General features: G+C 41.7%; 1 protein-coding gene across 4 annotated transcripts in view; it reads left to right on the top strand.

Annotated features, from left to right (window-relative positions):
• Nucleotides 1-16,688, top strand: part of Megf10 (multiple EGF like domains 10) — a 115,070-nt gene that overhangs the window by 81,962 nt on the left and 16,420 nt on the right. For all 4 annotated transcript variants that reach the window (XM_048356893.1, XM_048356892.1, XM_048356890.1 and 1 more), the window contains exons 13-17: nt 6,526-6,672; nt 7,886-8,020; nt 8,509-8,637; nt 13,126-13,254; nt 14,834-14,962. In XM_048356893.1, the coding sequence (XP_048212850.1) occupies nt 6,526-6,672; nt 7,886-8,020; nt 8,509-8,637; nt 13,126-13,254; nt 14,834-14,962 (669 nt within the window). The remainder of the gene's footprint in view (nt 1-6,525; nt 6,673-7,885; nt 8,021-8,508; nt 8,638-13,125; nt 13,255-14,833; nt 14,963-16,688) is intronic.

Here is a 16,688-nt window from a genome sequence, read left to right as displayed (position 1 = left end):
GTGCAGAACCAGGTCAGACCCAATGAGTCCGTCAATTTAACACCAAGCACCCAACTACTACTAGTGTCTTACTCTTGGGCCCCTTTGGGTGCTGAGGAAATGTCTGTAGGTATCTATTTGTGAGGGTTTGCAGGGATGTTAGATTAGAGCAGAAGCTTAAATCTCTAGAGTGAGCAGAGAGAGATGCTCATTAAAAAAGAATAAAAATATAAAAAGCTGCCAAACGACCAAAGCCCTCAGACCTCCCACCTACCCAGAAGCCAGCCAATGTCTGCATTCCCCCCACCCCGCACCCCCAAGTCTGGATTAAAGCAGATGGAGCTTCCCAGCTAGTTTGTCTTACAACCGGCTGGTGTAAGTATCCCTCATAAACATGACAGGTAGACACTTCTTAACTTGGTACCTATATGGTAGCAGATTCTTTAAAATCCATAGCATATAAATGGAAAGGTTTGGTTTAACAACCATGTGTTGAAGATCTCTAAGTCCTGTGGCACCACAGTGCTGGGGGTGCTGGGAATATAAAGATACAATTTGGTACCAACCCCACTATCCAGCAGAAATCCCATTCTATAGGAAAGACATCTGTGGACGCAGATTCACCAAGGATAACTTTCCTCCACTCCACTATATTAGGCCTTCTCTTCATGGATCAAAGGCCAGAAAATCAGGACACATCTAGTAAGTCCTCCCTAGTAGAATCAGCAAGCCCAATTAGTACTAGCAGATCTTTCTTTGTTCTAATATATATTTAATAGCTTGCTTGGAACATCAAGACATTGAGTCAAACTCATTTCCTTTGTTTATCCATTTAACCATCCTAATATAGCAATAGCTGCATAAGGAACCAAAACAATTAAGCAAGACAAGGATGCGGGGGGCTGTGTCTTTGAGAAGGGGAAATTACAGTAATAGTCGGATGATGTATTCACTATGTTCATGCAGTTACCCATATTCGGTGAATGCTGATTGCGTGTTGAGTCTTTTGGCATAATGCATCAGGCATTAAAACCATGGACCTTTCTTTAAAGCTGCCTAGCTGAAGTTTATCATGATCATTCAGCCATTGCTTAGCAACTCATGAAGCCTATCAAAGAGCTCTTTGTCCTCCGTCCTGGCACAAACAGCCCCTTACAGATATCCTTATCAGTATTAGAACATTTATCAAGAAAAGAAATGTTTCCACTGAAGCAGAGATTTCTTTGGATTTAAAACTGCCTCATTGTCATCCAACCCCACTCCCCAAAAATTTTTAGGAAGTTAGGTCCTCAAGGAACTGGTTTTAAACCTTTCATTAGTAAACTTTCCAAACAAATTTATTTAAACCATTTCATAATTTTTCTAGTATTCTATAATCTGGGTTAACATTAAAGACACTTACCTGAGCACCCTACAGTCTGTCTTCTCAAAAGTAAACAAGGCAGCCATTTATATTCCTTTTTCTGGGAAGGGTCAGCATTGCGATACACATCTCATATAGGTTGTTCTTCCAAGTGTGAATGAAGACTTCAGAGAGGTAAAGAACATTATTGATGTAGAGCTGTGTTGATTGATTCATTTACCAAATATGTATGTTATACCATCTGTGTACTGGCCACCACGGGGAGGCAAACAGCCTCTCCCTCTTTTCCTCCTCCCTTCTCCCCCCTCCATCCCTATGTCTATCTCCATCACCTCTATCTCTACTTCTATCTCCATCTCCCTCTCTCTCTTCCCTCTCCCTCTATCTTTATCTCTCTCTCTATCTCTATCATCTCTTTGGCCAGAATTAATTACTCTGTCTTGGCTGGGGCAAGGAGCATGGGCGATTCTTCATCCACAGTTTCTTCTGCACATTTCCACAACTATTTTTCATCTCTGCATCATAACTGCCATCCATGTAGTTCAGTGTCATATTACTTTTATCACTGCTTGTCTCCACAGCCTCAAACATCCACTTGCTTTATTTCCTTTCTTCTAAATTCCCCTCTTCAAGTATCTCTGTCCTCCTACAAAACACAAATTTAATCATGCCCCTTCTTCAGGATTGTTTACCTGGTTCCTTTAAATACCAGTGAAAGGTTTAAACTCTACCATGTAGCCTTCGGGGCTTCCCATCATCCTACTACACTGCCTGGCTGCCTGTGGGCCTGCCCTGTTTATGCTTAGCTTCAAGTTTCATCTGCACACAACACTGGTAAATCCCTGAAGTATTGCCACATGTTCATGGGGCCTCTACCTTGCACCCACTGTTTCTTTTTTCAGGTGAGGATCACCTTCCCTCTTCCACAGGTCACCCCCTACCCTGTTCAGGGTCCCTTAACAGGCCTCAAGCTGGGTTTTTTTCACCCTGGATTTGCTTTCTTGGAGAACCTCTCAACAACTGGCTATATTCCTTGAGTGCTCATTGACTTTTCTTCTTATGTCTTTGAGACATAAGGAAATGAAAAGATGTATTGCCAAACTCTAGTGCAATTGGCAAAAAGTGAGATGAGATCAATAGAAATAATTGAGAGAAAGCTGGAGAGCGAGATGGTTACAGCAACTTTATAGCACTTTAAGCTGATGTACAATTGGTCAATATGCACTACTACAGAGTTGTCATTACATTGAGGGGACTGTGGCAGGTTTATATGGAAGAAGGGCTCAGTACTCTCTCCATGAGCCTCACTGTCTAAAAAGTCACACAATCCTTAAGGCTTTTAAAACATGTGCTCTGTAAAAATATTTGAGTATCTCCAAAGAAAGTAGACCTCAGTGAAAATAGATTTGTCTTGACCTTCCTTAACTTTAAGATGGAAGGACGGATGGCAGGGGCACAGAGGGTTTGGGCACTGGGGTGGTGGAGGGAAAGAAGGACCTGGTGGAAAGAAAGGAGTTTCCCACTTTTCACTGAATCTGTCTCTGATGGATGATTAGACATTGAAGTATGCAAGGAGATAACTTACTTTCACTGGTGACAATATAAACAAACTGGGCTTGAATTTTAAAGAGGGGGTTGGTAACAGAATGTTGATAATTTAATAGAAAGATTATTTTTCTCAATCCTAAGGTAAACAGCTTGGATCTGCTGAAATATGTGTATATGATTGGAGACAGGGGTTGACAGATGACTTACAGAATTCTCAATGAGTTTTTGGAAGTACAATAATGGGTAAATCATGTGAAAGGAGCTTATCTTTGCAATTGATCTTCCCTTCAATTTCATAAGCCCCATGGAAATTATATGACAATTGCCTTGATAAAGTTTATTTTGACTGATCATTATGCTAACCAGTTAGGCATGTCTCTTAAAGGATGAGGAATCAGATGAGAAATAAAAGATCACTTTATTTACATTGCCAATCTGACCTGTGGTCATTTTTCTTAATGGCTGTGATTGAAACTGTGCCAAGCAATGTTTAAATCATGATACAAACCTAGAATGGATAAAAGCAACATTTATTTTTGACCTGAAGTGTACCTCGTCCCGTCTTTACTAAATTTATGAATAATATGAAGTAGTGATTTGGCAAGTAGCTGACAAACTAAATCACCCCGCAAGCCCCACTTCCCACAAAAAAAAAAAACCATAAAAATTCATGACTAATTTTCAGGATGGTTTCTGGCTAACCAGATAACTGCTTAGCTTCCACTTCTTCAGACCTGTCCCTGAGAAACTCCAGCATGACCACAGTGCCCAGGGATGTCTGCCTCTCCCCAAGCAGGCATCTCCCTCGGAGCCACAGCTACCCAGGAGCCCTGGCTCCCAGTCAGGGTTTGGAACCTGAATTTGAGTTGAGAATGAAGTCTGTGGCAGGTTACCTGTGCTGATGGTTACTCCAAATCACAAAACAAAGTTCGCAGCTTCCTTTGAAGTTGATTCCTTCTTGTTATGTTTAGTGAATGTGCCTAGTATAGGTGTTTGATAAAAAGATCAACAGACACTCCATGACTGCAGAATTACATCTGGAGAGGGTAGAATTTGCAATTATATCCCAGCTTTCCAAAACAGATTTGAAGAGTGAGATAATATATTATGAATATAACATAGATGTAAATATATGCAGGGCAAAATACGAATATATTGAATAAATTGACTAAGATATGGTCTATGCAGTGGAGGATTCCAATAGTGCAACTTCTACTCATTCAACAAAATATATCCTGAGAAGCTAGTGCTTATATCCTCAGAGAGAGGAGGTTAAAGGGAGGGAGGAGTGCACATGAATGGAGAGAGGAAAGGTGAGTGAGTACAGTCAGGACATCCTGGGTACACAGGTGAAAATGGAACCAGGTATCTTGGTAGCTTGAGGGAAGGGATTTGTATTTATGCATTGTCTTGAGCATCATGCATTTTATTCATAAATGGACATCTTGAATTGAGACCCCTCTGTACAACCACTTAAAATAGTAAACAATAAATAAATATTTGTAAACATAAGAAAAAAGTTATAGGGGCTGGGAATATGGCCTAGTGGCAAGAGTGCTTGCTTCATATACATGAAGCCCTAGGTTCGATTCCCCAGCACCACATATGTAGAAAATGGTCAGAAGTGGTGCTGTGGCTCAAGTGGCAGAGTGTTAGCCTTGAGCACAAAGAAGCCAGGGACAGTGCTCAGGCCCTGAGTCCAAGCCCCAGGACTGGCAAAAAAGAAAAAGAAAATGAAAAAGTTATAGTGTGGCCAAATGTCATATTTTACTTCAGGGAGAATATTTGAACCCCAATCAGTTTTATTAACAGACCTAGTGACTTCTTCAGACAGCAGTCTGAGCTGTGGAAAAGGCCTATTGTTAACTCAAGCTAGACACAATGGGACCTTCGTGCTTTCATTCTTACTAATAACCTATATCATGTGGAGGGCTTTCAGATGATAGAACACAGGGACAAGAGCAACTGGAGAAGTATTTATTTAGCAGCAATAGTTGTGTGCCACTTAGTAACATCTCTATGATCACACAGAGATGGGTTAAGAGTTTAGATCACAATGACTTTTCTCCTAATGGCTTTAAAAGTAACAACAGTAATGCCACAGACATGGTCCTCCCCTCATCCTAGGTACTGGTAGCTGCTCCTGTTCTGGGAAAGGAAGAGGTGAATGCTTGTTCATTTGGCCTGAGGCCAGTGGTCATTAGTTCACCCCTAATTGTAACTCATTGCCTTTCCATGTGAAGAGCATTTGTGAAGAATTCTGATTTGTTGTAGTTTAAATACAACTCCCTTTACCTCAAATGAAATCTGGTTTTATATAGATTTTTGCAAGGTTAGTGGGGTTTTTTTCTTAATGTTCTTTAGGCACCTGGTTGTCCATTCATGACTGATTCTCAAGTTTGTCGACCTCCAAAATAAAAGTTAATATATGCATACACTTTCCTAATAATCAGTGGCTTAGACAACAACTTAAATAATGATGGCTATCTATAGCTGTCCAATGCAAGATTTTTTTTAAAAAAATCTTTTTTTCTTTTGGTTGTGGGGCTTGAACTCTTGGCCTGCGTGCTGTACTTGAGCTCTTCAGTTAAGCCACAGTATCACTTCCACAAGATTAAAATTTTAAGAATAAATTTGGACTGGGTGCTAATAGCTCACACCTGTAATCCTAGCTACTCAGGAGGCTGAGATCTGAGAATCATACTCTGAAGCAAGCCTAGACAGGAAAGTCTGTGACCTTCCTATCTCCAATTAGTCATCAAAAATCAGAAGTGGACCTTTAGTTCATGTGGTAGAGCACTAGCCTTGAGCAAGAAAGCTAACAGATAGCACTCAGGCCCTGAGTTCAAGCCATGAGACTGGTACAAAAATGAAAAGAAGGTTGGGAATATGGCCTAGTGGTGAAGTGCTCATCTCATGTACATGAAGCCCTGTGTTCGATTCCTCAGTATCATGCATGTAGAAAAAGCCAGAAGTGGCGCTGTGGCAGAGTGGCAGAGTGTTAGTCTTGAGCATAAAGAAGCTAGGGACAGTGCTCAGCCCCTGACTTCCTGGCAAAAACAAAACAAAACAAAAATGAAAAGAAAAAAAATCAATTTGATGGCATATTTTATCTTTCATGTGCTAATAAAGTATTTTAAGATAGTACTCATTTGTTTGCTCCAAGGTAGAATTGTCTTGATGTAAAACAATTTAATCACTTGGGATGTGCCTCATCATTGTGGGCTTCCTTTATTTCTCTGTGAAAATGAAGAATGGAGGAAGGGAGGAAATCATTAGTATGTCTGATAAAATTTTGCCTTTGATAGATTCCTTGGGCTTCCCCATGGCTCCCTCCTGCTCAAGAGTAGAATCCAATATGCCATGGTCTTCCTTCTCCTGGACTGCATAGAAAATAGTTGCAGGTGTTATTTTCATGTTGTAAAGATTTTGTGTGTGTGTGTGTGGGTGTGTATGTGTGTGTATACATACGCGCGCATGCTGTATGTAAGATAAGTGGATTCCAAACAGTAGATCATCACTGCTCACTGTTGCCGGGACCCTCAGTTCGTCCAGTGTGATTGGTCCTCAGCTTTTGTCTGGAATCCACCCTAGCCCCAGTCTGCCTCTCCCTCAACCTGTGTGTGCTGTTTCAGGTGTGCACTGTGACAGCGTGTGTGTTGAGGGGCGCTGGGGTCCAAACTGCTCTCTGCCCTGCTACTGTAAAAACGGGGCTTCATGCTCCCCTGACGACGGCCTCTGTGAATGCGCACCAGGATTTCGAGGCACCACGTGCCAGAGAAGTAAGTGTCTCATTAGGGGATAATTCCTCTCTTTCCTCCCCTGGACTGTATGTGCAGAACCATGGTCTCTGTTCCTCTCACACCCTTGGTTTATAGTGATGTACTGTTTCAGTCAAGGGCAGAGGAAGGTGTAATAGATTGCTTGCTCTTTGCAGAATTGCCCTCAATAGCACTTCCCCAGGACAATTCTTTTCAGGACTAAGCTAACAGATGGGGCTTTGATCATTTCTTCCCACTAATGGCTCCATTGCTTTATTGGCATGATCGTTAAGACACTCTTGATTCTTCCTTAGAGTGTGCAAATAGTGTTCCAGAAATCCACTGACCTGTAAATATTTTATTTAGCAATTTGGCATGGGCTTTAGCTCTATTACCAGAAGTCAACATCAGCCAAACCTTGAGGCAAATCATACATTCTGCTAACAGTCATAAAGTCAGTGCTACAGGGTGAACAGAATTGCCAAGTTAAGAATGGGGACAAGGGATATGGGTCAATGTCATCTTTGAGTAAGGGAATGGTCTGGGACATTTCCTCAAATATTTTAGTAAGTGTAACTAGGAAAGACTATTATCACATATACTATTCTAACTCTTACTCATTTCCCTTAGGAAATGTTATATCAGTATTATCATGCACACTATTCTATTTTTTTATTTTCTCTTTTCCATTAAGAGCTCTATATAGCTATCCTATATTTGAATCCTAATAAAGTCATAGAAATCACATATGTATTTAGCATCTTGCTTTCTCAGTTTCTAATAACAATCATGAGATTATACTGTTTGTTGAAGAAACCTTTTAATTTTGACTAAATGATTCTTAAATTTTAAAGGGCCAACAAATAGGTTGGGAGTTTAGAATTTTCCTTTCTTCACTTCTTTATTCGTTAGTATTTTATTTCCTTCATTTCTTTATCCATTCAACAAAATTCATTAAGCCCCTAGTGTATGCCCAACCTTGAGCTGATTAAATAGGAAAATAAAGGATTAAGACATTCACTTGTCCTGGAGGATTTCAGAGTTTAGTGGCTTTATCTTCTTGTTAAAAATTGCCTGTCTTCCTATTGTTGTGTTTTATACTTGGCAAATTCTCTAGCTTTTATTTTGTTGTTGCTAAATTTTCTTTTTCTTCCAAAGCTTTAACAAGATCCTGGTGAGGGATAGGCACTGAGTATATCTCAGGAAAGTAATTGAGAGTTTCTACTCTCTTCAGTTTGCTCCCCTGGGTTTTATGGGCATCGCTGTAGCCAGACATGCCCCCAGTGTGTCCACAGCAGCGGCCCATGCCACCACATCACCGGCCTGTGCGACTGCCTACCAGGCTTCATGGGCGCCCTCTGCAATGAAGGTAAGGCTCCCAGGCCTTTGGGAAGGAGGTGGGAGGCAGTAAGTACTGATGTCTCTGTTCTCGGACATCCTGAAGGACACAATTTTAATGCCTTCTGGTAGGCTCTGTGAGCTCTGAAAAATGCTGGCTGGCCATACCAGAAAAAGCTTTTCATTGTTTGCACTGTTATCCTCTCCAGGCTTAATTGGAAGCATCCTCCCATGAAAAATCAATATGAAGGAGGATTTCAGACACCCTGAGTGGGGAGTCTTGAAGTCAGATTTCTAGAAATGTGATGTCTCTTGGTTTGGGATGCTTTAATGATGTCTTTGGTGCTGTGTGTTTGTAAAAAATGAGCCATTCGAGATTGGGGGGTGGGGGTGGTGCTGTCCAATACAGACCACTAGCCATTGAACAACTGGGCTGATGACCCTTAAAGTCATTTCCTGTCCTAAGATTCTGTGAGCTGGGTTGTGACTGTGGGTTACTGACCTCTGTTGTATTCACAGTGTGTCCCAGTGGCAGATTTGGGAAAAACTGTGCAGGAATCTGCACCTGCACCAACAACGGCACATGTAACCCCATTGATAGATCCTGTCAGTGCTACCCTGGTTGGATCGGCAGTGACTGCTCACAACGTAAGTCCCCATGGAGAGCACTGGTTCAACACTTGATCATTTGGCTGAAGTATGACTTATGGAGTATTAACTATGCACATAATATGTGACCAATGATCAGATGTGTTCTAGTTTTTAAAATCCTGTCTTTCCATTAAATTTCTATCTCTACATCACAGTGATAGCTTGAGAATAAGCTAAATATGTAATATTTCTTCTTGTTTAGTTTTCAATGAGCCATCGCTGACTGATTGAAAGCAAAAATAGGCATATTTAAAAGTGTGTCTTTCTTTCCTTTTCTTTTTGTGCCAGTCCTAAAGCTTGAATTCAGGGCCTGAGCACTGTTCATGGGCTTTTGGGCTCAAGGCTAATGCTCTATTACTTGAGCCAGAGTTCTACTTCTGGATTTTTATGGTGATTAATTGGAGATAAGAGTCTCACAGACTTTCTTACCCAGGCTGTCTTCAAACTATGATCTTCAGATCTCAGCCTCCAGAGTAGCTAGGATTATACGTGTGAGTCACAGATGCTCAGATAGAAGTGTGTTTCTTTTTTTTTTTTTGGCCAGTCCTGGGCCTTGGACTCAGGGCCTGATCACTGTCCCTGGCTTCTTCCCGCTCAAGGCTAGCACTCTGCCACTTGAGCCACAGCGCCGCTTCTGGCCGTTTTCTGTATATGTGGTGCTGGGGAATCGAACCTAGGGCCTCGTGTATCCGAGGCAGGCACTCTTGCCACTAGGCTATATCCCCAGCCCCTGAAGTGTGTTTCTTAAAGGCAAAAAAGATAGATAGATAGATAGATAGATAGATAGATAGATAGATAGATAGATACATACATACATACATACATACATACATACATACATACATACATAGAATATGTAGCTTGGTGGTAGAGTGCTTGCCTACCGTGCAAGAGTCTGGGTTTGGTCCTCAGTAATGCAAGAAATAAAAGAAAGGAAGGGAAGAAAAATGTGAGGGAGAGAGGAGGAAAAAAGAAGGAAAGAAGGAAAGAAGGGAAAGATGGAGAAGGGGAGCAGGAGCATGGTAGCATCAATTTTTAACTCTCACACTCCAGAGGCAGAGTCTAGAGGATTGCAATTTTGAGGTCAATCTGGGCTACATAATAAGACTTTAGCAAGGTGAAAAGAAAGGAGAAAAAGAAAGGGAGAGACAGACAGACAGACAGAGAAAGAGAATGAGAGGGGCTGGGAATATGGCCTAGTAGCAAGAGAGCTTGCCTCTTATGCATGAAGCCCTGGGTTCGATTCCCCAGTACCACATATACAGAAAATGGCCAAAAGTGGTGCTGTGGATCAAGTGGCAGAGTGCTAGCCTTGAGCAAAAAGAAGCTAGGGACAGTGCTCAGGCCCTGAGTCCAAGGCAAAAAACAAGCTGAGTACACCCCAAAATGAAGATCCATAAAACTTAAATAAAATGGCTGTATGCTAAAAAGAAAAAAAAAGAGAATGAGAGATAAAGGCAGAGGGAAGGGGGAAAAGGAAAAAAGTCAGAAAGGAGAAGGGAAAGGAGAGAGGAGAAGGGAGAGAAGGAGGAAGCGAGGGAGAGAGGAAAGAAGGAAAGAGGAAAAGTCTGTCTCTATTTTGTGTTAATATAGAGTGGTAATTAGGGAGACTTGAAACAGAACATTAATGTGAGTTCAGGCACCTGTTGGGCTTCCTGAACAGACTCATCTACATGGAGCCTCTACACTGAGCTCCACCTTGGCTACCTTGGGTCGCCCTTATCCAGTGCATTCAGATACCCTGTCACCATGACAACATTCGATTACCCATGCCATGGATACATGGTGTTGACTGAAAGCCATTGGCTCATGCTTTGAAAGGATCACAGTGCAACTTCTAAAAGTGTTCACCTTTGACCAAGAATAGTACATATATGGGGATAATCTAGTTTTATTCATGATAAGTTTTATAGCACATAGTCAATTTGTACTGAATCCATTTCATACATAAGACAAATCAGAAAATGAATATGTGCTGACTTAACATGATGGATGATTTGATATTTAATTCCTACTCTAGATATTGTCAATCTTTAGGTATTAATAGATGAGAAATATGTATTTTTTAAGTTTCTCTGAATTTAATATTTTTCTGCCAAGTGTTCTTGGTTCACACCTGTAATCTTAACTACTCAGGATACTGATACCTGAGGATGAAGTTTCAAATCCAATCAGGGCAGGTCTGTGAAACTCTTCTCCAATTAACCAGCAAAATATGGAAATGGAGCTGTGGTTCAAGTGATAGTGTGTCAGCCTTGAGCAAAAAGTCTAAGGGACAGTGTCCAGGCCCTGAGTTCAAACTCCAGTACCAGCATAAAGGGGGCTAAGAAAGGTGCCCTTTATTTTGAAAGTTGTTCCTTTCCTCAGTTGAGGAGGAATGTGCTGGAAGGACAGAAATGGGAACACCACTCTGAATGGGGACAATGATCTGCTTGTCCCCGTCATCGCTGCAGCGGAAGCTAATTATTTATTTTGCTTCTCATGGGATCCATGATTTTACTGGTTCTTCTGGGCTCCGTGGCACTCTCTTAATACTTCTTACAAGCTGTCAGCTTGTCTAGAAAGTGAAAAGTCCTCCACAGTGGAACTGAGACTGGGAAAAACTAAAGTGTATGTTTAAAGAGGCAGATGTCTTTGACAATGTGAATTTTTTAAGACTTTGTCTCTTCACATACCACTTGGGAATATAAAAGCTGAGTGATCTTTATTTCCGTTCCCTAACCATAACCAATATAAGAGTCTAAAGACTAATGCAAAGTAGGTTACCATAGAAAAATACATTATGAGCATAAAGGTTTTACAAAAACAATAAGGAGTAGGTTGATTTGGTAAAGAGGCCCAAAAATTGGCAGCAGATAGGCTGAGCAGGCAAATCATTTTCACCATAAATCTTGTTTCCATTGTTACATTTTGTTTGTTTGTTTGTATTTTGGAAGTACTGTCATTTGAACCCAGGGCCTAGCACTTGCTAGGTAGATATTCTTTCACTAAGCCATGATTCCCCAGCCCTCCCTCTGAGTCTTGCTATACACTTAAGAGTGAAGTTGTGCTTATAGAAAGCAAGCATTTCTATGGATCTGTATGACAAAAGTCACTATTGATTTCCTTTGAACCAAAATTTCCTCATCTGTTAAATGAGGGAGTTTTCCTTAGAAAATCCACTGTAATATTCTTCCTATACCCTAAATGTCAACTATTGTTTTCTCTTGCTCTTGGGTAAAAAAAAGCACACCTATGAGAAATCCTTCTTTCATTTTTAAAACTACTTTGGACTCATGTATTATCTTTATTCCTTCATATTTCCTACTGAATAATCAAATAGACATTATATGTCATTCTCCTTTTAAGCAAATATGTTCCTAAAAAAATAAGGCTAGAGACATGGCTCAAGTACAGGACCTTAAAGCACATGGCCCTGAGTTCTAATGTCAGTACTGACAAAAGGAAAAAAATCAATTGTATTCCTGAAGTATGAATATGAATAAAAACATTTCTTATAAATCATATTACTTTACCTCATAATCTCCCATTTTATTTCCACAGACATCGCATCTGACTCTCTTATTGTTCTTCAGTTGGCTAAGACCTCTCATAATTTTATTTCATTGTCTTCTGCTTCTTCCAGTTACTAGTTTCTATGAGTGAACCAATTCTTACATTAAAACAACTCTGAGGTGCAGCTGATGGAAAATAAAATCCATAAATTTTATGACCTAAGGCACCCAAGTCAAATCCTTTCTCCTCCTGTTTTTGTGTGGGTACTGGGGTTTGAACTCAGGACCTTGTACTCCTGCTTAGTTTTTTAGCTCAAGGCTAGTGCTCTACCACATGAGCCATACCTTCATTTGCAGCTTTTAGGTGGTTAATTGGAACTAAGAGTCTCATGGACTTTCCTGTCTTGGCATTCTTTGAGCCTCGTTCTTAGCTCTCAGCCTCTTGATTAGTTAGGATTACAAGAGTGAGCTATCAGCACCCAGCTTCCCTGTCTCCTCTGATCTCTGCTCAAATGTCCCTCTTCAGAGAGGGCATGCTCAAAGAGTTACCCCATCGTTCAGTCTTCTTTACCCCACTTTCCTTGTCCATAGTTCTTGCCACCATTGCCTCTTTGGCTAGCTGTTTACTTTGGCTTTGTACTCTCTAAATTTCAAGTATTCGGTGGGTAATTTGGACTATGTCTTGTCCTCTGCTGTCTCCTCTGTGCCTAGAGCAGTGCCAGCACATCATGGGTGCTGAATGTATATTTAACACATGTATTTTAATAACCGAATTTGCAACTCTGAGATGTTTCTTGCTCTCCTGACTCACTGATGTCTGGCTCACTAACATCTATATGTAATGGTCATTTTGCAGTCAACCTAACCTTGTGGGTTTTCCTGCCAAATTCAGGATTTCTTCCCTGGACTGAAGATTAATTGTGCTTTCTTAGTTCTGATTTACACTGCTCAGTGCTGACTGGACTCTAACACATGCTTGCTGTGGTTTCAGCCTGCCCACCCGCTCACTGGGGCCCAAACTGTATCCATACCTGTAACTGTCACAACGGCGCCTTCTGCAGTGCCTACGATGGGGAATGTAAATGCACTCCGGGCTGGACTGGACTCTACTGCACTCAGAGTAAGCAAGGAGCCTCTGCGGCTCGGAAGATAGAACCTCATCTCACCTGTATGGTCTGAGCTCACCAGGGTTCCTGGAAGGGAATATTTCATCTGCCCAATGACCTCAAGACATTTAAATTCCTCACAATAGCAAAGGGCTACCATATTCCACATATTCTATCTGCAGACTTCAGGACACTGAGGTGGAGCAAAACTATATAGGCTGTTGTGCAACTTCTGTCTCTTTTTTCCTTTAACTAGATTGTATATGGGGCAAGCACTCTACCACTAGGCTATATTCCCAGCCCCTTTAACTAGATTGTAATGACAAGAATCAATTTGTCTTTCATTGATTCTGACTGCGCAAATATTTTGGGACAAGTTATGGACATTTCTTGTAGAGAGTATGCTTGCTGTGTGCTCTTGGAGCCAATGGATTTCTGTGGTTCTCAAGCTTAATGAGTATCATAGTTGCCCAGAGAAATTGATAAGCCCAGAGTGCAGGGCCTCCCTCCTTGTCTGGTTGAGGGGAGCTTGAGAATCTGTATTTCTGCCCACTGATGGTAATCTCAGCCCAAGATAATGTGGCAAGGGCTCTGCTTTACCTTGATCTTTTCCCTTTTGAGGCTCACACTATCCTTTTTTTATTTTTTGCCAGTACTAGGGCTTGAACTCGGGGCTTTGCATTGTTGCTTAGCTTTTTCACTCAAGGCTGATGCTTTACCACTTAAGCCATACCTCCATTTCCAGCCTTTTGCTGGTTATTTGGAGATAAGTCTCACAGACATTGCTCTGGCTGACTTTGAACTGAGGGGGTCAGATTTCAACCTCGTGAGTAGCTGGGAATTAAGAGGTGTAATTCATCCGACTCAGCTTAAAACCAACTTTTCTTCCTGAAGCTTCTAACATCATAGGCAGAGGCCTCCACAGCTAAACATCACTGGGAATTATTGTTTTGTTCCTCTTGCTTTAACTGAATAAAGGAGACAAGACAGGCATATACTATAATTATCAGTAATAACAAATACTTTTAAAATATGGCAATGGACTGAGGCAGGGAGATGGGTCCAAAATTAGGCAATTCTTATTTAATACTGACCAGTAAATACAGTTAAAAGAATAACCTTTGAAAAACATTGGGACTTTCTGAAAAGTGGCTGGGGGGAAGGGAGGGGAGATGGTAGGGGAAGAGAGAGGGGAGACAGGCAGCTATAAAACCAAGATTTGAAAAGATACAGATAATTTTACTCATTTCAGTCTTGGAAAATTGAGTCCAGAAGCCTAGTAGTTGAAATGATGAATGAAAGGAATAGTCCCACACCATATAGGCATTCAGGAAGCTTGATGGGAAGACACTAGCCTGTTCTCCAAGGGAACCAGTGATGGTCACATGGAGCTGTATGAGTCTCCTGCCTCCTGCTTATGGGCTTCCCTTCCTTGCAAAGGCCCTATGTGGGACTTCTGTGAGGCCCCATGACAGGCTGAAATACGCACAATTAATTCAGCTTCCCTGGAGTGTAAACACAACTCTGTCAGAGGCAGGAGCTATGTTTCTGCTTCCTTCAGGCTTGGTTCCTCTGTGTTCCCTTCTCATGCAGGATGTCCTCTGGGGTTTTATGGCAAGGACTGTGCTTTGACATGCCAGTGTCAGAATGGAGCTGATTGCGACCATGTCTCCGGGCAGTGCACCTGCCGCACAGGGTTCATGGGGCGGCACTGTGAGCAGAGTGAGTACCAAGTCTGATGTCACCATCGGTGTCTTTCCTTCTGAACTAACTTTCCTAGGTGTCTGAATTATTAAGGCAGAAGGATTATAGTGTTTACGTTGGTAAGCAGATGGTTAGGTAGTTACCACTATGGTTGATTTCCTCTTGCAGAGATTGGCCTCCCTGAGACCCTTAGACTGGCTTTCTTCAGGATGCTTCCTCTGAGTATCCACTTGGCCCTGTGGATGGAGGAGGTGTGACTCCAAGAACAAACATCAAATGCAGTTTTCCATTAGAATCATTGTGGCTCTTTCTATCTCTAAGTTTTGGAGTGTAGAGGCTCTAAACTTTAAAAGAAGCAGTCAATCTTTGTGACAAAGGTGAGCTTGGCCTCTGCTCGGAGCAAGGCATTAGGTATGGAGGAGGGCTAGGGACCCAAGGCCAGCCCAGTAGAGGATGTGGGAACATTCCAGGCAAATGTTGCTTCGCTTGACAACTTTTATAGTCTTTCATCTAATATCCAACCATCTAAGTCTTAAGATTCAAGACAATGCACTGCGTTAATTTTTTTTTAATATTAATTTGAGGGGCTGGGAATATGGCCTAGTAGCAAGAGTGCTTGCCTCGTATACATGAAGCCCTGGGTTCAATTCCTCAGCACCACATATACACAAAAGGCCGGAAATGGTGCTTTGGCTCAAGAGGCAGAGTGCTAGCCTCGAGCAAAAAGAAGCCAGGGACAGTGCTCAGGCCCTGAGTCCAAGGCCCAGGATTGGCAAAAAAAAAAAAAATTAATTTGACTCGAGGAGAATATGATCTGTTGGAACAACCTATCTGGTTTTTTTTTCCCATTTCCTTATAAGCCATGAGTCTGCTTGTAGGGTGGTGAGAACATGAGCATTAGACTAAGCATGCAAATGAGTATGTCATTCCTTTCCTGGAATAAGTGAAAACTGAGAATTATCCTGAAGTCCTCCAAGTACAAGACAGTGAAAAGCAGCTCTCCATTCCCCGGAGGGTGGACTTAGGGAAGATGTCCCCAAGATGACATGGCTGCAGGAGTGACATGGCTGGGAAAGAGGTTGATCAGAGCAGGACTTTGGCAATAAAGCATCCCTCTCCTTGTCCCAGTCCAGTGGCTTGGAGATCTCAGTGTTGTGTGCTAAACTCTAGCAGCTCTTTAGCAAATACAGCAGGAGATCCAGGAACCAGCTTCAGAAAGAGAGAGTACAATCCGGAGTTTTGCCTTGCTGTTTCATTCAAACATACAGCAGACAGGGAATCACACCATTACACACACACACACACACACACACACACACACACACACACACACTGCATTCTGTGTGTAAGTGTCTGGGTACAAATGGTTAAACATAGGCCTAGAAGCCATAAGGAGCTCGGAACTAACGTTTCCTTGCATGCCAAGCAATGTGTTAAGGTCTCATTGAATAAAAACCTTTTAAATGCTTCTGTGATTACCCTGAATGTCCCTGTATCTTGGAAGGCTTGTAGTGCTCTCTGTAAACAGAGGCCTGTTTTTTGCAGAGAAGTCTGATAGTAACAGCACGGTGCCCCCTGCTGTTCACTTTACAAAGAGAAGTCTTTTTGTCAGGGAGAGTGTCAGATTTAACACAATTATTTTATGCTCTTTGAAACTGCCCAACTCTTATTGTGCCACATCATAAGAACCCTACCACTTTAGTCTCCACGACTGAATCCTGTGAATCCAGAGTTGGAATGAAGT

This window comes from Perognathus longimembris, chromosome 11, assembly GCF_023159225.1.
Source record: "Perognathus longimembris pacificus isolate PPM17 chromosome 11, ASM2315922v1, whole genome shotgun sequence".
NCBI lineage: Eukaryota > Metazoa > Chordata > Mammalia > Rodentia > Heteromyidae > Perognathus > Perognathus longimembris.
This window is presented reverse-complemented; position numbering and strand designations above follow the sequence as displayed.